The 24,156-nt window shown below is 33.8% G+C and overlaps 1 protein-coding gene and 1 non-coding gene across 2 annotated transcripts in view; both read left to right on the forward strand.

The window, feature by feature from the left end:
* Positions 1–24,156, forward strand: part of LOC111510728 (membralin) — a 422,685-nt gene that overhangs the window by 72,443 nt on the left and 326,086 nt on the right. Inside the window, exon 6 of the mRNA XM_074181282.1 lies at positions 13,514–13,571. Coding sequence (XP_074037383.1) covers positions 13,514–13,571 — 58 coding nt within the window. The remainder of the gene's footprint in view (positions 1–13,513; positions 13,572–24,156) is intronic.
* On the forward strand, positions 22,524–22,596 carry TRNAK-CUU (transfer RNA lysine (anticodon CUU)). Its single transcript has one exon. It is a non-coding gene; the product is annotated as a tRNA-Lys (tRNA).

Raw genomic sequence — 24,156 nt, forward strand, 5'->3', positions numbered from 1 at the left:
AATTAGCTTCATATTTTCCCAAAGTATTTCCATTATGCTTAACTACTAAACTCTATTTTCAAGATAACTTCCGATCATTTTGAGTTTGCTATGAGAGAGTCCAAACTCATGCAACTTTGTTAATAGTACATCGTGATCAACTTTGTCAAAAGCCTTTTTAAAATCAGTAAATATTACATCAAGTTGTGAATTACTTCTGAGCGTTTCATACTTCGAAAACAAAGCTGAAAAAATTTGTATCAACAGATTGTTTGGAAATAAAGCCATGTTGCTGATGTATTATACTATTCTTAACGTATCCATACAATTTTGAATATATAATTTGTTCAAATAATTTATAAGGTGTCGGCATTATTGATATAGGTCTGAAATATTCAATGTTCATCTTGTCACCTGATTTGAAAATGGGAGTAACATCAGTTGTTTTCCATAAACCCGGAAATTCAGTTGTCCGGATTAAATTGAAGATATGTAGCAGAGGTGTTGCCAACCATTCATTTACACTTTTCAATATATAGGTTTCAGTTTTTTACAGCTTCTTCATATTCAGACTGATTGCATGTTGAACGTATCATTCGTTACTAGAATACCACTCATACAGTCAGAATATGATCGATACAATGACTTTGTCTTTGAGTAAACAGAGGCAAAAAACGTTGCAAATGCTTCCGCTATTTCGTGTCTTCAATTTTTTTCTTTTATATTCATAGTCCCCAATACTAAAAAAATCTGTTAAAAATCTGTTTTTCCGTTAACCAGCTGTCGCACGCCTACGAACGACAACCCTCAGAAGTCGAAACTTGTGCGAGCTAAGGATTAACGAGGTCTTACCTTTTACGTGTGATTCCTAACACGTGTTCCCAGTACTATCTTCATTATTTTTTCTGTCTTTCTTCTGAAACTGTCGAATTGTATTACATCATAATCAGATACAAATCTTAATTTTCTCAACCTCTCTTTCTCTTTAACCAAATCTTTAATTTCATTTGTTAATCAAACCTTGTATTTTTTAGAGTTTTTATACATATTGTACCATTAGTACACATTCATCAATGATATTATTCTATTTACCATAAAATTTTTCAACTGACACATTTACATTTTTTCTGTTCTCACATCGAACCAGTCGGGGTCCCTCACCGTTTCGCAAAGTTTATAAAATTCAGCTTTTTTGTAGTTGTACTTGAATACAAGGGATCATTGGCAATTATTATTAATAGTCCATTTGCTGGGTACAAATGGAATTTAATATTACTCCTATTATGTTTGTGTCTGACATATCTCGAAGATCGATCTTAACTTTCAGATAGATATACTGATTTAGATGATGGGAAAATTTCCACTTTCCATAGATAAATGTGAATATTCAAATCTCTAACGTGAATATTGTTTCTGTAAGTTATTTTGCATCCTTGTCTGCCTTTTCATTTCCTCGCCAACGTACTTTGGTGACTATACAACTACTATTTGATTGCCATTTTGAGTGAGGAAATGAAAAGGATCAAATATTTTCAGGAGCGTGAATTTTCCGGTTTGATATACTTCGGAGCGAACTTTCTGAATGTAACGTGAGAGTATTTGATTATTTTGTTGTGAAAAGCAGAAACATGGTATACGGCATAAAGCTAAGCTGTAAAAATATTTGCTCTTTACGCCAAGTACCACTTGTGAGATTTCCTTGAAATGAAAACTGCACAGCTAGAGTCCTGTCTTGTTTGCGATCCATTAGAATATATTTATTGGTGAAACAAAAATTTTTATTGTGAGTGCAATTACTTTTTTGATGGTCATTATTGGGTTTGGTATAGTTTAGTTAATAAAAGTAGCATTTTAGGTGAAGTTTAGTTGTTACGAATTTTAAAGTCAAACAGTAAGCGGGCAGTTCAAACTGTCATTGGGAAACAATATTCTCAAGTTGTGTGTGTAGGTGATGTGGTGAGGTTGGGACCTAAATCTATAGACGAATCTCAGTGAGAGTTTGCGTCCTTTCACATTGAAGAGGTGAAATACTCACAGTATGAACTTTATGAATTACGATCTGAGTTGATTTGATCAACTGGAATTTTTTAGCTGAATATACTATGCATCCATGAATTTGAATTGTACTGATGCTTTGTACATCATTAGTGAAATTTCTTTCTGCGCAGATGCACTTTAACCACCCAATCACAATATTTAACTTTTTTAATTTTTCTCAATTGTCTCAAATATGACAGTTAAACTATTTACCAGTAGAAACTTCAATTTATTGTGAATTGTATTTTTATCAACTTTAATGGTTCCCCTGCATACACAGTAAATGAATGTTGACATATGTTAAAATGTGTTATATGTTTTTCCAATTACCCTCTTACTGACAACTCTCAGAAGTCGAAAATCCTCCAATGTGAGGTTTTCTGGGCTTTGTATATTTTTCATCAATTCACTGAATTTGAAATTTTCAAAATATATTCGAAATGTATTTAATCAAACGGGAGGTGTTCAAGTGACTTGGCACATTCGATTCCACCAAGAGCTGTACATATCAGAAATACGCGACGGACTGTGGCTAATCATCGTTTTGAGGTTCAACTCAGTACACCTCGAATTTCACTCTTTGAGAACTCTTTCATTTGGAGATCTGTTTTTATGTGGCATAAACTTTCTGAGAATGTTTTTCCAAATGGATCTAATCTCCAGCGATTCAAATCCAACGTGAATCGCTACTTTCGCACAGGCGCCGTTCTTATAGCGCCTTAAGGATTTTCCTGTAGTGCTTGTGTTTTTCCATAAAAAATCCTATTCTACTATTGTGTCCTCAAAAGTATAACATTTTTCATATAAATCTTGGAAGTAGGACTATCTATGTACATATGATACTTACACAAAAAAGTTGTAACAAAAGTTAAGTGTACCAAATGTGATTGAATATTTGATACAGAATGCATGACAATCTAGTGAACAAAAACATTATTGATGCCTGCTCGAATCTGCTGAAAATATGCAAAATGTGTATGTCTGCAACTGAAACAAGCTAACTAATAAAACAAAACTCTAAGACAAATACTTGCAAGATAGTGACCATCATCGACCTAAAGTCAATGATACTCCATAATTGAAAATTGGATTTCTTTCAGAATATTTCATTCCTCTTCCAAAGTTGGAACGAACATCACAAAATGTCACCCCATCTAGTGGACGAAGTACTAACCAACTGCATATCCGTAATTTGCCCGATTCCTCTGAATAAGGAAGAAAAATTTTCTTATTAGTACGTGGGCTATGCTTGAAGACTGGCAGTAAACAAATCTAAAACAAATGAAGTTTAAACGTTCAAGCCAGTCTCGATATACCTACACAGTAGGGTTAATGGACTGACGCCTATCAGAAAACAACTACTCCCCTGGCTGATAGCACGAAGGGCGTTGGATTATATCCGACAGGCGTCAGTGCAGGAATCTTCACAGTAACCGGCCTGCAAGTGTACCTGTTCCAGAATTGAAAGTCGACTCTTTCAATTGTATTGCCAATTGCATGTGCAGGAAATTTTCTGTGAAGATTCCTGCAGTGATGCCTGTCGGATATAATCCAACGCCCTTCGTGGAATTAGCCAGGGGAGTAGTTGTTTTCTAATAGGCGTCAGTCCCTTAAACCTACTGTGTAGGTATATCGAGACTGGCTTGAACGTTTAAAGTGCATTTGCTTCAGATTTGTTTACTGCCAGTCTAATAATAACAGTTGATAAAGTTGCTGCTGAAATTAACGGATGAAAAAGGTATATCTAATTCAATACTGGACACATAAAAATAGATATCTAAGAAATTTCACAACATTCTTTTTTAAATATCGAATATTCAAAATTCCAGAATGCATTTTCAATCATCCAATTATCCAATGTTGAAGGGAACTATTTCTGAAGCAAACTTTTGACTCCAGAATTTTTACTTCAATCATGTCGATTTTAGAACGGCACCATTTTCTAGACAAATTTACGTGAAGTTTAATAATAAAATTTATCAAAATCTTTTATAGTGATGATCAAAATAAATATTTTTATTAGGTTTTGATATGAATGTTCATTAGGAATGGGCCAGTTGCTTTCAATTCACGGAAAAATAAGAAACAAAAAATTGTTAAGCACCGGCCTATTATCCCTAACTGTTGAATCATATATAACTCTGAAGCATATCAACAAGCAAGGTGGTGTTCCTAAGAAAACTACTGATTTGTAAATTCAATAACTTAAAAAAATCTAGTGTTCTGTGTGTTACTGAACACTGGATTGATTCCAATCACGTTAAAGCAACCTATATTGTAACTTTGAATTAATGTTATTTTTTCTACGAAATGAAAGAGAAAAACGAAGTGTTCGTACATTTATGAAGAAAGATAATTTTTATTTATAATGAGTAATTTTAAAGTACCTAGTATAAAGTACTGGATTCAAAGAAAATGAGTATTGAAGCTGAAATTGAGTTATATGGGAAAAAACTTGAATTAAAATTGCATTTCTGAAACTTTGAAGTATTCATTGGTCTAATAGAAGAATAACTGCATAAAATGTCTAGAAAAGATCATGTATTTGAATTGAAAGTGGTGAGAAAATTCCAAAGGAAGTAAGAAAGCAATATTTTTCAAAATGAACCGTTGACAAAGATGTATGGATCATGCACAGAAGTTACAGACACAAACTGCAAGAAAAAGCCCACTCGGAACAACTACTTTCATATAAAAATTGAATTACAAGAAAAAGAAGAACTTTCGAAACAACCAACCCCGTATGAATATCGAATTGTGCAAAAACATTCTCATTCAGTTTATACTGCAAACATTTGTTATGGAATTGAATCATACTTGTGATATACTGTTTGGAACCTTTGGTGTAGTAATGAATATTACTGGAGTTTTTTCCCAACACCAAATCGTTATTTTTACACCTCAAAGGTGTAAAACGATTTGGTGTTGGGAAGAAACTCCAGTAATATTTATGAATTGAATAAGATATCATTCCCTGCTTCGATGAGTTTGTTGGGGTTTAAAATGGACACCAATATGTCTTGGCACAATAATGTCGCTCGAATTGCAAAGGCTGCTTCTGGAAAGCTTAGAACACTGTTCCGAACCAGAAAACTATATGCACCTCTGCAACTTTTCATGCTTTAGAAACCTCAGATCAGTCCTTCTTTGCAATATTGTTCTCATGTGTGGAGCTCTGCCCCCAAACATACCCTGAAGTTGCTGGATTCCATTCAGAAAAGAGCCATCCGCCTGATTGGAGACGCACGTGCAACCTTGATAGCCTGTAGCATCTAAGGTTGGAGATTTGCCTCTCTTTTATAGACACTTTCACGGGAGGTGTTCGAGTGACTTGGCACATTTAATTTCTCCAAGAGCGGTACATATCAGTACTACGCGACGGACTGTGGCTGCTCATCGTTTTCAGGTTCAACTCAGTACACCTCGAACTTCATTGTTTAGGAACTCTTTCATATGGAGAACTGCGTTTATGTGGAATAAACTTCCTGAAATCGTTTTTCCCAATGGATTTAATTTCCAGCGTTTCAAATCCTATGTGAATCGCTACCTGGTCATACTCAACACAAATGAATCAAGCTGAAAAACAAATGCGTAACACCAATTTTGGTGGAAGAATAATTTTATGAATGGTAATAGTGGCGACTTCGCCACATTTTCAACATCCGAAGAGGCGAATGAACTTTATCCATTATATTCAGTCGGCAGGTCAGTCGGTAGCCAAGCGGTTCGGCGTGGGTGCTTTGTTCACTCACTCGAATTGACTGCCGTGTTGGTCGGTGGTTCAAGCCCTAGTCTGAACGATCGATCTTCACTTGCTACCGTCCAACCCGTGTTAGGAATCACACGTTAAAAGGTAAGACCTCGTTAATCCTTAGCTCGCACAAGTTTCGACTTCTGAGGGTTGTTGTTCGTAGGGGTGCGACAGCTGGTTAACGGAAAAACAGATTTTAAACAGATTTTAAACAGATTCGTATCTTGAGTATTTTTCAACTTTTGAGGATGGTTTGTGAATTGAATGTTTTCGAAGAATAGTTTTTCAAAGCTCCACACTTTTTTTTTGCCTTAGCTTTCTCCACTCTGCCCTCTTTCTCCATTCTGCCCTCCTTCTACATTCTACCCTCCTTCTACATTCTGCCCTCCTCCATTCTGCCCTCCTTCCCTTTCTCAATTGTATCAATTCTCAACATGAAATGTAAAAATGCACAGTTTTCATTGCAAAGTTTTTCCTAAGACTTTTACAAACAGGATATAGAGTTGACATTATTTTGATCTGTAGAAAGTTCCAGCAAGTTTCTTTTCATTATAGTTACGTAAAATTTGATATTTGCTTTTGGAGACTCCGCCAAAATTTCTATTTTGAGAATGGCGAATTCCTTTGGTTATTCATGATAGCAAACCCAGTTCCAGTCATGGAAACTTGAAGTCACTTATCGAAGAAATCATGAATTTGGATGATCTGGTATTAACAATGTATCAGTAAGATCGCCTTTGATTCTTCATCATATAGAAAAACTATTGTCTTTCCGTAATTTTATCCCAGTGTATAACAAACAGTATTATATAAATTGAAAGGGTTATATTTTTAGGGGTGATTAATTTTTTAGGAAATAGAGTTTTTGGCTTTCTAGTACTTCATATTGATACAAAAAATGTGGGAATCTTCCAAATAAAGGAAGGTAGCAGTCAATTTCAAAAATTGACTCTATACAAAGATATGTAGATCATACAAAGAAGTGTAGTGTAGAAGTGTAGAAGAACAGTATTATATATAAATTGAAAAGGTTATATTTTTAGGAGTGATAATTTTTTTAGGAAATAGAGTTTTTGGCTTTCTAGTACTTCATATTGATACAAAAAAATGTGGGAATCTTCCAAATAAAGGAAGGTAGCAATCAATTTCAAAAATTGACTCTATACAAAGATATGTAGATCATACAAAGAAGTGTAGTGTAGAAGTGTAGAAGAACAGTATTATATATAAATTGAAAAGGTTATATTTTTAGGAGTGATAATTTTTTTAGGAAATAGAGTTTTTGGCTTTCTAGTACTTCATATTGATACAAAAAAATGTGGGAATCTTCCAAATAAAGGAAGGTAGCAATCAATTTCAAAAATTGACTCTTTACAAAGATATGTAAATCATACAAAGAAGTGACTTTCAGACACATACTGGAAGAAAAATCCCTCTCGAAACAGCATTTTTTTTATGTAAACATTGAAATACACGAAAGAAAAATACTTTTATATGAACTCTGAATTATATGAAAAACACTTTTCTCTATTCCGTTTGTAATCCAAACATTCGTAATGGAATCGAGTCAGATATCATTCACAGGATTCCTACACAATATAATTAATGAGTGAAGTAACATTTCACTTGCATGGAACACCGTCATCCTCACTTGTAGATATACGATGTTTCGCCGTAAGACACTTTTGTTAGGACCCTTCAGTACCAATCTGGATAACATAAGAAAAAACACACAATTCATTCATATAATATTATAATATTTGAAATCTATGTATAAATAAGAATTTGAGATACTTTCAGATGTGGAATATTCAAATTCATTTGTGGGTGGCGTACTAGAGATGTTCCATATATTCCATAAAGTATTTTTACGTAATATTCTTGTATTACTATGTCTTTTGGTTACTGATGCTATCATTTATATTCTGAAAATACTCATTTTTGGCTTAGCATTTCTTCTTTAGTATATAAAAAAATCTTTCAAAAAAGAAAAGGAAAGTTCAACTATTATTTTACAGGCCCTTTCTTTTCGTTTGAGTATGGATGAAAGTTCAGTTTTATTTTTTGAAGAGTTTCCGTTGGTGGTTTTTGATCACTTTTTGTAAAGTTTTTTATATAATACAGGTGAAGTAGAAGACGGAAAATAGATATTTTCTAAACAATAATCTCTCCTTGTTGAAGTAAAAAGTATTTTGTGGAGACATAACTGTTTCCTAAAAACATCCATTTTGTCATTCTAATTCTACTTTTCAAAAAGTAGAAAACTTTCAAAAAAGAAAAATAAAAATATAAGGTGCCGATGAAAACTTTTGAAACTATATTTTTTTTTTATATATAGGTACATGTAAAGAGAAAAATTTTACCTGAAACAACGACTTCGTACAGAACATATAGTACAAGTTATATCTAAATATGATTCTAAATAGAATTAAACGAAGTTGTATTTTCAAATGGTTTTGGAATGCTCATGAACCCTAATAAAATAAATCAATTAAGCATTCATGCTACCCAACAAAAATAAGAAATTCAACGTTACTGGTATATTAGCCATATTGTCATCCAGTCAGCCAGCGCCTTCAGTAATGAATGCGACAATGTACTCTTTCTAATGTCAACGGTTTCCAAAAACTTCGTATATTTGTTAAAATAATTTCAAAATGAATGATGAGCCTAGTTTTGTTAAAGCTGACTCCCGACAACTTACCAAGAGTCGATTTTGAAATGATCCATGAATTTTACTTGAAAAATTTGCATTTGGTACCGAAATGAAGAATGAAAAATTGAAACCGTAGGTGGTATATTCAGTAGGTCCCTTTTATTTATATGACATTCATTTCAGACTTTGCCTTTTATCGAATGATGGAAAGATTTGATTCAATTTTTATTTCATCTCGGCCAAGGCGCTGTATGGTGACTGAAAAGAGAAGCAAAAATATGTACAGTGAAATGTAGAATTACTCCAGAACATATCAATCCAAAAATAACCTGAAAAAATATTTTTCGGAATTTAAACTAACAATACGGAATATGCAGCAAAATAGGCACCCACCGAGACCTATTTTTTACAAAAAAACATTCTTTAATTAGATAATTTTAACAGTTGTATTCAACCGAGTTGACAACAATAACAACAAAAAATGGCGTTTGTCAAATTGGATCATCAGATCTGTGATTGGATATTGAAAACCAATACACTTGGCAACTCCGCTCTAGACACGGTCCATTTTATTGGTCAACAGACACGCGGCCAATTTAAATTCTTGCTGTTCGAATTATTCTTTTTTCTGCAAATATAAAGAGATTTTGCGACCGATTAGGCTTGATAAGTATAATATACCCCTAACTCGATCAGTCTATAAGCAAACCAATATCATTTTTCATAGCATGAAACAAGCCCATTGAAAGTAGGTGCACGAAATGACGACCATCCAGTTGAACACAAAGATCCACTCTCTCTATGAAAGACTGCTAAACATTTAATAACATTTGAAGCGTGGCTCTTCGAAAGCAGCCCTTATTTTACTCCTTCATATTTTCCAGTGTGGTTGGAGTGTCGTAAACCTTCTTTCTCAAGTAGCCCCATAGTCAAATCTGGTGATCTTGTTGGACCATTTTTTGGAACCATACCAATCCATTTTATTGGAAAGCACATATTCAAAACTGAATTTGAAATGTGCCGGAACTCCATCCAATCGTAACCACATCCGTTGTCTGATATTTAGCGGCACATTCTTCAAAAGCTCAGGCAGATCATCTCGTTAAAATTGTAAACATTTGTGAACAATTAAGTTTCCATAAAAAAAGTATAGTACTATAAATTGTGTACCTATAATTCCAACTTGTTTAGATGATTCTGGTCTGGATATTTTTGGGTATACACACTGGACGCCAAAAGGCAATTCTCTAAACACTCACCAATCGCTAAACTCACATCTATCCGTTCTTAAATGGAATAAGTTTTCATTTTCATCGAAAATAGTCCAGTTAATGTTTTGAATAACGTAAAATATAATAACTGTCAATAACAATTCTTTCAACAAGTTGAATAAATATCGTTTCAAAGCTATCTTGAAATAAGAACTACTATTTGAAAAAGCCAATATCTGAAAAACTATTTAGGTTGAGTATAGGAAACCCCAAAAAGGAATGGTAATTGAATTTTATATTGTTCAGACTAAAAAAATACAAGGTGTTCTATAACAAAAATATCTTTGTCAGAAATTATAAAAAGTGACACTGATTTTTGAACTTTCTGTATAGTATTAAGAAACGAGTACTATCGAAATCAATAGCCCAAAACCTCTTTGATGAGAATTAGAAGGGATGACTTCAATACATTTCTATGTTATTTAGTTTCCAATTGTACCTAGCATTTTCATAAAAAAGCCAATAACTCGAGAACGGTTGAAGTTAGGTACATAAAACCTAGCTTATATGGAATCATATTATTTTTTCCGCACTAATCAAAGACGTAACGAAATACAGGGTGTTACATTGAAAGCACAACTTTGATATGTCACACTTTTTTGAGCCACCCTGTAGACTCCAAAATAATTTATTTCTGCAGCCTTAAACAATATACATATAACGAAATAGAGAAATTGCCGAAAAAATAATTGTTTGGCCTACAGGGACCGTGTCGTATGGGGTGCCCCACCCTATATAAAGTGTGGTCCACTAAGTGTGCAACAAATGGGAAACTTTTTTATTATCGATTTCTCAGAAAATTCTATTCTTGACAAAAGTTGGTGCATGTTCCAAAACTATACCAAGTGTATCTGAAATGGCTTTATGACAAACACCATACAGGATAGGCCAAAAAATATAAAGTTCGTTCAAGAGTAAAGTACCCTTATTTCAAAAAATATAGAAATATGTTGAAAAGAAAAGTTGCTTGGAATTAAAAGTTATGTTCAGATTAAAGTTTTTTTTTTAAATTTACTTGGATTTGTATTTTCTTAGGTGACCGTCAACTTCATGTTTGTTCCAACGATATTCAACAGAACTCTAGAATAAAACAAATACTCTTTTTAACGAGGCAAATACTTTACCAAGTATAATGTTCATATGAGTAAACTATCAAAATCTATCGCGGATAGCCATGAACAAAAAAGAACCAATAAGCGGTAGTACAGAAAAATACAGTAGGTAACTTAACAACTTAATAGGTGCTAACAATAAAAATTATCGAAGCGTCTGTGCATGTCCACCTTCTCTTTTAATGCATCTAATTGTTCGCTCATAAAATTCATTTAATGTAGATCGCAACACATTAGCGGGAATATTTCTGCAATGAACTCGTATGGAAGTTTCAAGCTCATCAACATTATTAAAGGGGCGATCTCTGTAGACCGTTTTGTTTTCAAATATCCCCATAAATAATCTAGAGGTGTAAGGTCTGGAGAACAAGGAGGTCATCGAGGATCGGTATTTCGTCCTAACCATTTATTACGAAATGTCCTATTCAGCCACTGAGAAACATTTCTAGTAGAATGGGCAGGACGTCCGTCATGTTGGAATCATAACTTTTGCCGTTCTTCTAATACCATATCATCCAAAAACTCTCCTATTTCAGTTTCCAAAAAGTTCAATTACCTGTCACCATTCAAATTCTCGCGAAAAAAAAAACGGACCTAGTAATTTATCATTCAATATATCACACCAAACGTTTGTTTTCTGATAGAATTGATTTTTGTTGTCAATAATAAAATTTGGGTTGACATCTGACCACCATCTGCAATTTTGTGATGATAGAACCCCATTTGTTGTAAAAATAGATTCATCTCCAAACAGAATACATCGATGAAAATCTCGTTGTTCTTCTATTTCACTCTGAATCCACATGGAAAAATCATATCTTTAATCATAGTCTCTTTCTTGAAATGTACAAATGAATGTAGGTTTGTAAGCACGGTACTTATGTTTCTTGAGAATACGCTTCACAGATTTTTTTTCATGCCGGTATAATCACTAATTTCTTGGGTGGATCTTCTAGGATTTTCTATTACTGCTTGAAGTACGTCAAGCTAGTTTTCTTCTGTGCGTACAGGTTTCGTACGCTCCGTATTATGTTTATATTCTAGTGAGCCGGTCTGTTTGAAATTCTTTAAAATTCTACTTACACTTGAACAGCAAGTTTGTTTGTCTGGATGCGCTCGTTGAAAATATTTGCAGCTTCGCGCATTGTTGTAACATCACCACAAATTAAAACTAATTCTGCCTTTTCAGTTAACGTTAATAATACTGAGCGAGGCATTTTTAATTAAGGACAAATATGAAAACGTTTTACAGGCAAGTTTTAAGAAGCCACACTATCAAACTGCAGTATTGTTTTAGGGCGTATGTGTTTTTTGTTCATGGCTATCCGCGATATATTTTGGATTGTTTTTTAATATCTGTTCTAGTTGAGGCATTGTTGTCAGAATAAAAGAAATTTTATTCTTTTATTGCCAGTTTATTCATATGAACATTTAGTTAGTAAAGTATTTGCCTCGTTAAAGAGAGTATTTGTTTTATTCTAGAGTTCTGTTAAATATCGTTGCAACAAACATGAAGTTCACGGTCACCTAAAAAAATACAAATCCAAGTTAATTTTACAAATAAACTTCAATTTGATAAAAAATACTCCAAACTGATTTGATTGTGGCTACTTCAAATACATATTAAATCAAAATAGTAAAAATATGTATCATACGGGGGTAATTCAAAATTTTCCAAAAGAAAAAAAAATCGAATAGCAGGCCATGACTTCGTATCTGAACATAAATTTCAATTCCAAGCAACTTTCCTTTTTAACATATTTCTATATTTTTTGAAATAAGGGTACTTTACTCTTGAACGAACTTTATATTTTTTGGCCTATCCTGAATGGTGTTTGTCATAAAGTCATTTCAGGTTCACTTGGTATAGTTTTAGAACATGCACCAACTTTTGTCAGGAATGAAATTTATCGATAATAAAAAAGTTTCCCATTTGTTGCACACTTAGTGGACCACACTGTAATTATAATCATGGATAGTTTCTGAATTTTATTTTTATTGATCAAGTTTCTTACTCCATAAAATCCCAATGGTCTGCAATAGAAAAGTATAGTTTTGATATACAGGGTGATTCATTTCGAAAGCTGCCAATGATCTATTCTTTCAAAATATTTTCACCTGTTACTTTTGGTTATTAACAGAAGGCAACACGTTTCTATTTGAAACGGATCACGTTTGTACCATTTTTTCCACACCAGAACAAAATACTGTTCGTACGCGCATGGTTAGCGAAAAGTGTGTCGAGAGACAGTTATTTGTTCTGATGTGTAAAAAGGGTTTTCAATAGACGAAATTGGCAGTTATAATGGGAATCATAATTTCCAACAATGAATCCGGACAAAATTTAAAGAATATAGTCAATTATTGCTACTAACTTCACCAAAAATGAAGGTGAGTTGAAATATTTCAAAGAAACAGATCAATATCAAACATATTCTTCGCAAAATCAAAGATTTTCATTATCTTTTTCATTTTGAAGTTTGTCTAACTAATCAGTGTCAAAAATCACTCTGTTTACACAGAGTAACGTGCCTATGTTGAACACGATGAATATATTCATTACTATGATAAGGTTGAAACTAGAAACTCCTCTTTCGAGTCATTGCTCAATTGTTTGGTTCATTAGCGGAGACTACAGTATGTTGCCCCGTAACTACTCTCTGCCGTGAATCATGCGTTTGATGATTGTTTGTTTTGTATGTTTCAGACCATTTCTGTGTCCATGCTGCTCCGATTCTCGCACCACCAGATTTTCGTGTTCATTGGTGAGTTGTTTTGATTGCATATTGGGAATATTGTCGCTGAATTCGATAATTGTACACGTTTATAATTGGTAACACAGAGCACAGAAATTTGAGATAAAATAGTGAAATATTTCATTGGTATGTATGCACTCTGGTAAGGTAATCACGAGCCAAGTATATATATATATATATATATATATATATATATATATATATATATATATATATATATATATATATATATATATATATATATCGTGAATCCTGGATGTGCATCGATCGATTTTGGGGAAACTTCACTCAAGAATAATCTGAAAATTCCACAATATACTAAAATCGATAGGGGCACAAGTTTCTCAACTTCTGAGAGTTATCGTTCGTATGGGGCGACAGCTGATTAACGGAAAAACAGATTTTAAACAGATTAAAAAGAACAACCTATATATTATTATATTTTTGGATTATACATCAGATTCTAAATAGTTTTTGTGCATAATGCCCTATATTCAATACTGACCGTTTTTAACATATCTAAGTTTTTATGTCAAGAATGATGTTGGCAGTACAATAATTATCAATTTTTCCTATGAAAAACCTTTATGTTTTGGTCGGGTTCCTTGTAGAGTAGAACAAAATCCAATAGACTTTATATGAAATTTGGAAAATTTAGTACAGGATGGTCAAAAAAGAAATATAAAAATGAAATGTAGTAAACCTTCTGAGGTGACTTTTATCATATTAAAATCGTCCATTGTTATGAATTAATCGTATTCAGTATCAAAAATAATGGTAACTTTGTGAAAGGATACCTATTCCAATAATTGGTAGTTTTTAAAATATTTTCAATTTAATATTTTTCTGTCGACAGAATACTTACTACACGGTTTCTAAATTCTGTCAGGTGGCCATAACGGCGCAGCGTTAGAAAACAATCAATTGATACGATAATGCCAATACTTGTCATTTGCAAATTTTCAACAATAAATCAGGCTGGGACAGTAAAATTACACAAACGAAGGTTTTTAAATTTTTTAAATTTATATTTCATTTACGGAAAACGTAATAAAGTTATTTCAAGGAAATGTGATACATTTGCGACCCGATTCCCGGTTAAAAGAAACCATCCCCAAATACTGGTGAAATACGGCATCATAGGTTTGAAATTTTTGAATTTGAAATGCATGTTATCAAAACAAACGCCAATATCTTGAATGTGAAGCAGATCTGAGCCAACTGCATATTCAAACAAATCAAATGTACATTGGGCGAAATTAATAATGTTTGCTGAATTGGAAAATCTGGAGACAACGAGCAGACGCCTAGAACAATAATAGTGGATACTGTTTCCTATCTAAAGCGTAACGAAATTTATAACGTCAGAGCTGCCTTGAAAGGAACAGAAATCTATTCAAATTAAGATCTAAAGGAAAATTATTATTATCTCCTAACATCTGCAAGGAAAAAATTCGGCGCACAAAAAGTCTGGACCAAGAACGGAAGAGTATTTGCAAAGGTTGGCAACGATGTAAAAATAATTGATGAAGGAATGGATTCAATTTAACATGCACCTGAAAAACAGAATAGTTGATGTTTTGTTGAGTTACTTTATTTCACTCACTACATGTTTATTTTAATAGATTTTTATTTAAGCTAGGTTTACACTTTTGAATCGGTTTGGTTGATTTGTTATGTTGTTATTAAGTAGTATAAATTCTCCAAAGCACTATATGTGAATGTTATTGTAGTTTTCATGCTGTAGGGTCCACTAACAGACACTTGGGAGTAGGTAGGCATTACGAGTATATCTGTTTAGAACCAGAATTGTAGGTGACTGAATACAAAGTGCAATGACCTTCAAAGGAGGTCACTCGAAGATAAATAAGATATTTTTATGATTACAGAAACATGGTTACAGAAAGAAATTGGACTTGGAGAAATAATACTTATGAAAAATTTCAATATGGTAAGATCTGACAGAAATTTGCATTTTACAAATAAAAGCACCGGAAGTGGGGTTCTGATAGCAATTGAAAACAAATTCCAAATACTCGATATCGTGAAGCACGCAATAAGCAACGAAACTTACTCATTTGGTGTAGTTTATACTCCTTCTAATAGCCTGAATGATATTTACGAATCTGCATTTAATTTCTCACAAGATAATATTAATTATCTTGATGAAACATACATTGTTGGAAATTTCAACATTCAAGGAATGACAGGTACAACTTCAAATTCAAATAGTCATAGTGAAAAAAATCAATCTGTTAGCTGATTTCCTTGACTTCAATGCAGGCAAGCAACACAATGATATAGTAACACCAGGGTCGGACATTAGACTTAGTTATTAGTTCTGAAAAAACTTTTATTGTTGCAAGGTAAATAAAATGGATCCATATTTCGTAAATGAGGATGGTTGCCATCTTGCTTTCTGTATCACTAATTTTTTTTTTCTTGGGCAAATGAAAGAATCGACGAATTTGAGAGAAGTTCTCAGGTATAATTATAAAAAAGCGGACTTTCCTGAACTCACACTATTAAATATTTTGACTGGTATTTTGTATTAAATGAATATGATGTGAACACAGCTTTAGGTAACTTCTATAAGATATGCGAAGATCTTGTAAATAAGTGTGTTCCTAAATTTACTGGCAATAAAAATGCACATCCAATTTGGTTCACCAAAGAAACAAAAAGTATACTGATAGAAAAAGAAAAATGCCGGAAATTGAAATCGCAGTCGGATTTTTATAATAAGAAGTTTATGGAATTAAGAAGGAAAATGAAAAGTCAAATTAGGAAGGATGAAAAAATGTATCACAAGAAAATTGAGGAAAATATAGATAATAATATAAATGAGTTACGGAATTTCATGACTACAAAAAAAATTAATAGAAAATTGTACAGTTTTTTTCATAATAACGTGCCTGTTGGTAACAAGGAACAGCTAATGCTTTTGCAGATTTTTTCTTGTCAGTTTTTTGTTCAGAACCAGCTTCATACAATTTAAATTTCAGTAATAATGATGATACAGGTTTATGGAATGAAACATTCACTTTGCAGTCAATAAATGAAACTGATTTCAATACAGTACTGAGAAAATTAAAACTTAAAAAATCATAGGGCACAGATGGTGTACTCCCATATATTCTATAAGGGTGCGGTGAATGGTTGAAAGCCCCATTGATACACATTTCCAATTTAATTATCAAATCTAATCCATTTCCGCCTATGTGGAAAACGTCCATAACAATACCTTTACATAAATCTGGATATAAAATGGATGTTGAAAACTATAGGGCTATCGCCATCACGTGTGCACCAGCAAAATTATTTTCAGTAAACTCAGCAGTTTCACCAGTAAATATTCATTTCCTCAACAGAATGGCTTCATGAGCCAAAGATCAATTAACACAAATTTATTACTATTCAGTAGTGACTTTTTTCAACACTATAACACTATAGAGAATAAATCACAATTGGACACTGTGTTTACAGATTTCCGTAAAGCATTTGATCAGGTTCATTATGATGTATTCTTGGAAAAGATAAGCAGATATAGATTGTCAAGCAATTTGCTAGAATTAATATAAAATTATTTACAAGATCGATAGATACGATAAAAATACGTCTGGGAAATTTTCGTTTGAAGGTGATTGACAATGTTTCATGATGAATTTCATTAGTTCGGATTTCTATTGTGTAATATTATATAGAATGATTTTAAATGCCTAAAAGAACCATTACAAATTAATATTAAAAAGAATACATTCAAAATGATAATTAAATTCAGCAGACAAACCCTGAAATGAAATCACAGTGAAATAAAATACAAGTAAAAAATAGAAGAATCAAACAAAAAATAAAAAATTGAGAGATTTCAAGCCAAGTTACTTCACGACGTTTCGAATGGTAATATCCACAATGGTCTTTGGATCATCACACGACTACCTCATTAACGATGAAACAACAGAGCATATACTTTGCGCTTACCCCGCTAGGGACCGAATCAGGTTTTTAGAATTTGGCAGAGCCGTACTCTTACCATCTGACCTGAAAGACAACTCACCATACAAACTAATCGGCTTCGTTAAGAAGCTGGGTTTATTTGGCCAACCTTGCGGGTTGCGGTGGAGGGTCGAATAGACCCACTCACTTTGGACTTAATCTAACCTAACCATCACACGTGGGTGTCAGCTTTATCGCTGTTTTGAAGGCTGATCCTTCATTTGAAGGAAATAATCTACTTGACTATCCAGAGCGATTAATCGATGACAATGTCCATTTGTGTTTTTGAATTTTGAAAAATTTTCTCGATTCAATAATTTCGTATGAAAATGTGTACATGATTATCAAAAAAGGGAATATAAGTGTGTGTAATGAAAATTTTCCGGTTGGTCTACTTTTATTTATTTCGAGTTGCTTTTTATCGAATTTCAATGCATACTATGAGCGTATTCGAATTGAATGTTAACAGTGACAGCTAATCGCTTGCAGGCCGTCGCATCGCTTTGTTGGATTGAAAACTCTATGAATATGTGAAGGTCATTTCCGGAGTTTTATGGGCGTTTTTTTGACTAAAAGAGCAAAACGTTACTCATTGTGTTTATGGAAAATGGGTCTTTACTTATTCTCTAGAATTACACCAAGTCTAACAAAGTGACGGACAAAAGCTACACCTTGAATTAGTTATGGTTTATGCTTGAATTTCGCAAAGCAATAAAAAATATCAGAAAAGTCATAACTTGTATATGGGAAAAACCAAAAATGCTGTTTTTCTTCTTTTTTCGAATGGAATTCCTATTTAGGAGAATATTAAAAAATGTAAAAGAAAAATGTTATTGTATTCGAAGTATACTATGAAGATGTAATAATAAATATTCGATAAAACGTTTCGTGACAACATGGCCACCATTAAGTTTTTTTTTAATACGGACCTGTCTTTTTTATTACAGATATTGAAAAAGCAATAAATTCACAATACAAGGGTATTTTGATATTTCCATAGCGTTTCATTTGAAATAACCACCATCATCAGTGACAACAATCAAACAGAAAAACAATTTATTTTATCATGAACTCTTGGGAAAAATGAAACCAATATGAAAAATCAAAGCTACATTAAATGCTCGAATTGACGACTTCTTTGTTGAATGCACATAAGTTGTCGGTCCACAAAATTTCTGTGGCAATTTTCTAGTATAATAGGTGTAATATTAATACAAGAATTTCTTATTTTTTGAGATGGTCGATATCTGTACTTGGTGTTGAAAAAATGTTATCCTCTTTGTATTCCCAGACAAAAAAATCTAAAGGAGTAAGATCTGGGAATCGAGCTGGCCAGTTAATTGGCCCATTGTTTCCAATTCATTTTCTTGGGAATATTGCATCAAAATGTTCCCTTACTATTGCTGCATTATGGGGAGGAGCGCCGTCCTATTGAAAATATTGTATTTCATGGCAGATATTTAGTGACAATTCATCTAAGTGGCCATCGAATTCATTGAATAGAAAATGAAGATACATTTCACCATTCAAATGATCATCGGAAGGATAAGAAGAATTGGGTTCAAGCATAACATCAGAACCTGCTTCAGATCTGGGAACACTATCCGTAGCAGTCTCACCCAACGCGGACTGTGATTTCAAGAATTGCATTTACCGGATACCCTGCGAGTGCGGAGAATCATACATCGATGAAACTAAGAGGCCTTTGAAAGTTCGCATTGCCGAGCACAAGAAACACACACAGCGAGGAGAAACTAGCAAATCAGGAATAGCAGAGCATGTTTGGACTCATTAACATAACATCAAGTGGGTTCAAGCTGAAATCATCCACAAGAAGGAACATATATGCGGCTTTAAAGAAGCGTAGAGGTACGCAACATATGGAAACCTCTAATCAAGCGGAACACGACCAACTCCCGGCCAAATGATCATCTCCCGCTAAAACCAATGAAGCGGAGACAGGGAAGAGGGGATAGGTGAAAGCACTCGAATGATCTATAAATAGTCAAATCTCGGAGGAATACGTCCAGTTATCACCTTTAGACGATTGTGGATACTAACAATCGCAACGTCGTATAGTAACTTGCTTTGGAATCTTTTAATTTTTATTTTTCATTTCTTGTTAATAATTTTTTTTTCATCTCGTGTTGATGGTTCAATATTTTGGTTGTTGCTTGTATTTTATTCAATTGCGATTTCAGTTATTCTCTTTAATATAATTGTTATTTTTCAGCTAATCTTTTTTTAATTTTTTACAGATTCTTTCAGGGATTTTAAATCAATTTATATCATATTAGACAATGGAACTGCGAACTGATGAAATTCTTTTTTTTTAGAGCACTTAAATGAGAGCTTGTTTTTTAAAACAGTTTTTACCATTAATTCACCATTCCATGAATTATTGGTCTTGAATCAGGTACCCTATTAAATTAATTACCGATCCAATAGTATGTTGAATCATTGTCAGGTACTATTCTATTGTTTCCATGCATGAACGGTTCTAAATTGTGTCGTACGAAATTGCCCCTGAAAAATTATTAAATGTGAAATGAATATATGAACGTTTTTCATTATTTCAAAATCTAAATGGGGAATTTTTGAATTTGTGCAATTGATGAATTGTTCATTTTGTGAAAATTCATGATCACTTTAATGAAATGAATAAAAACACTTTTGTCTAGTGCTGCACCGGCTCCGCACGGTTGCAATGCTGATAGTAAATATTTTAGCCTTCGAAAATATAGCGGTACGGATAACAGTGATGAAAACGTAATTTTTATAAGTATGTAAACGCTCCCCTTTTACTTCTACGGGAGGAGCCCCAGTTGAAATATTTGAATTTTTTTTATATATGGAAGTGAAACATGTCTTAATGGATTGCATTTTGTGAGTGCTTTGATTTTATGTAATTTGTTTGTGTTATGTGAATTTTATGCAAACAATCTTCAAACTCATATGCCTAAACTCATCTGAGCTCGCCCTGTACAGTGTAGCATGAGCAAAATACGTTTATTTTCAGATTCTTAAAACGATTTGTTAGCACCCGTGATGTTTTTGGAAATGGTATCTAGAGCATGACAAAATCCATTCCTTTTCACATTCTAAAAATAATGGTTGGTCTTCATTAAACCACACATGGTAGTTCTGAAAATAGTCAATGTTCAGCAAAAAATCATCTTAGTTCACTCTGTACAGAAACAAATTAACCCACCACTTCAATGAATCAATTTTATTTGTAGTCAGAGGAGGAATACAAAAAACAACCCAGATATTTTCTATTGGATTTAAATCCATTCTACGTGCTGGCCATGCCATTGTGTTAATTTCAAACTCTTCGAGGTAATTTCTGAGTATCTGTGCAATATGGGGTCTGGCGTTGTCTTGCATTGGTAAGAAATTATCGGCGATATGAGGGGCGAATGGTACTATGTGTTGTTCTTAAGATCTCCATTATGTACCTTTTAGCTGTAACGGACCCAATGTGTATGACCACAAGGTTTGTAGGTGCTGTCTAAGAAATACCACACCACATCATAACGGAGCTTTCACCAAATGATGTGGTTTGTGAAAAGTTACATTGAGCATTTTATTCATTGGGACGTCGTAGCACACGAACACGTCTGTCGTTATTGTGTAAACAAAATAGGGACTTATCCGTGAAAACACTCGTTCCCAATCAGCCTCTAACCAATTGACGTGTTCCCTGGCAAAACGTAATCTTTCTCTTCGATGGTCTGCAGTTAATAGAGCAATCCTTGGATGTTATGAGTCCCTGTGTCGCTGGCGAAAACTTTCCGTACTGATTTGTATAGCATGCACGTTTCGAAACTGAATTTGTAGACTGTAGATGTGTCACAAACCATTGTCGAAGTATCAAAATTCTCAAATATCGATAGTTACTCGATTTCTTCCTTGCCCTGGTTTGCAAACATGATCGCCTGTGTCACGGATTTTTTGCAAAATCCTTGTGATAAATGTGTGGGAAACTTTGCAATTCGGCGATAACTCCAGCCTTCTTTCACATTCATCACGTGATTGACTCTCCATAATAAATACAATTAAGAATCCTTTACAAGTAAACAGTAACCGAATAAGTACACGTCTAAAACTCGTTTAGATTTGCGAATTCAGAAAGTACATTTCATGCTTCTTTTTATGTTTTTGTCAATGAAAACTAAAGCACTGAACCACAGTCGAAACATATCGCATTCACCAGTGACATATACGAGAGGGTTTACCAAATATGACATTGTAGTAGGAGTTTTCATTAACGCCAAAAAATATTTTGACATTTCAATGAGGTGCGTTGATCCATTGGAGATGTGCATTTCAGAACACCTTCATGTTTCACACTAATAACATCACCAATACGAAATCTACCTCTACATCCCACGATAAAATAGTAACACTCCACCTATGGCTGCTCCAATAATGTCTTCGGCCAATATTGTCGAATTCTAAAGGTACTCAAAAAATGTCCAACGCCATATACCTTACTAAACTTCAATTCACCCTCATACCTCACGACACCCCATCTGACAAACAATTACAACTCACGTAAACCCCCATCTGGAACAAAAAACATTCACCCCCATGTCGTTGCGACTATGCTACACACACTATTCACTATCATAGCACGCACTTACTTTTTCTGGTTATCAACTGGGATATCGTGTTGATGGAAAGCCAACTTACGGGCGGCTCATAAGCCAGCAGAAATCGTATGGGGTTTCTAGGCCTAGTAATGGAATAATTATTACTGTTGTGGAAGTACAAAACAGATGTATACGTTGTGTGAACTTCAATTAGAAATGATACACTGAACTTCCACTGTAATACCCTTATATTTCAGTACTTCAAAGAGCAACCGACTAACGCACTACATTTAACGATACATTTACTCTATCGAGGAACAAACATTAATGAAGGAATAAGCATTCCTATTTTACCATCAATACCTTACATAACCGGCTAGCTCAGTCGGTAGAGCATGAGACTCTTAATCTCAGGGTCGTGGGTTCGGGCCCCACATTGGGCGCCATTGTTACTTTGTATTATTTACTACCCTACAGATCTTCCATTATACTTTCAATTTCTCGAAATTATGCAATAGAGGATCTAAGGTAGATGAATACTTAAGGAAAACCTCTTAAGGAGTGGGTAGATTAAGATGATGAGTGATTGTAGGGAGCTGTATAATTTCCAACGAGAAAAACTATACTTTGGTTATGTTTCGGGATGAAAATAGGACAACAAAATAAATCAAGCTCTAGCTCTCTATTTCAACGTTATTCAAACAAATAGCCAGGGGCAACCGATATCTTTATACCAAGTAAGAAATCCCCTTAAGGTATCGATACTAAAAGTTCACAAAAGGAAGTATATGATAGGAGGACAAGATATATGTGGTAGAAAAAAAAAGATTTAGTTTTAGCCAAGTACAGTATGAATAACGATACAGCTCACTTGTGTGATGGTTATTGTGTTTTCCACCCTGGGTTCAGCTTCGTAGGAGAATGTTGCCTTGTATAGAGTAATAGCGTAGAAGGGTAGGCCTAGGCGTTCGAACGAAGCATCCAAAATACATAATCATAATCAATTCGACTGAATGTCCAAATTGGGAAGAGATTGCGCTCCTGGATGAACTTATTTTCCAATCAATGATCCCGGCTTGGATGATTATTACTACCCCGTGCTATCTTCAACTAGATATTCGACCCTTATCTTCAATGGTAAGTAAAACCAAGCTGAACTGAACCGTTTCGTAAAGGCAAGATGACGCAAAATAGGGTAGTTGCCAAGCACACGTAATGAAAAATAGCAAGTAGAAAAAAAGGCCTTAAAAAGAACATATTCATGAAAAGTTTGACCGGGTTCATTCGAATTTGAATGTAATTCATGCCAAGGCTGATAAAACCTACTTCAATGATGGATGACTTTGAGTAGCAAATATTCAATGTGAATTTAGCAAACTTGTGTAATTCGGGAACAAATCTTCTTGAAATAGTCAGAGAACCTTCCTTTGAATAACTTTTTCGCAATAATTACAAGAGTTTTAAAGAAAAATCCGCAAACAAGCGACACACGTTTTTCCAATCCTTCTAGAACACCGAAAAAACGATCATTCTCCTCAACTCTCCTTTCTTTTCATATTTAACAAAAAAACCCGCTTGTTTTAATTCATTTTTCATCAGTGTCGTTCTTTTATTTTAGGTTGGGAACCCTGATATTTATAATGAAGTGACCTGGTAGTTCTAATAAACCTTCAGATGACTAGCAGAAGTGAGGTTATGTTATTTTGTTATGAATTCCCAAAATAATGAAAACAATTAGTTGACAGTGATTATTCTGGCTATCTACTTCGATAGTGGAATCTGCCAATAAGCCGATTTTACGTCTAAGGTTGTCAGAAAATGGGCGTCACGAAGCTTATTCGGCGTTGCACTCACAAAAGGTATGGGGTAGGCGTCCCGTTTAGTCACTTCGTTTAGCTTTCGGAAGTAAACGCAAAAGCGATATCTTCCATCTGGTTTTTTCACTAATAATATGGGGATTTACCAAGGAGAGTCTAAAGGCTCTACCACTCCATCGCGAAGCA

Source organism: Leptinotarsa decemlineata, unplaced genomic scaffold (genome assembly GCF_025532065.1).
Source record: "Leptinotarsa decemlineata unplaced genomic scaffold, Ldec_3_MD MMD2_tig00026307_RagTag_RagTag, whole genome shotgun sequence".
In the NCBI taxonomy this organism is placed as follows: domain Eukaryota; kingdom Metazoa; phylum Arthropoda; class Insecta; order Coleoptera; family Chrysomelidae; genus Leptinotarsa; species Leptinotarsa decemlineata.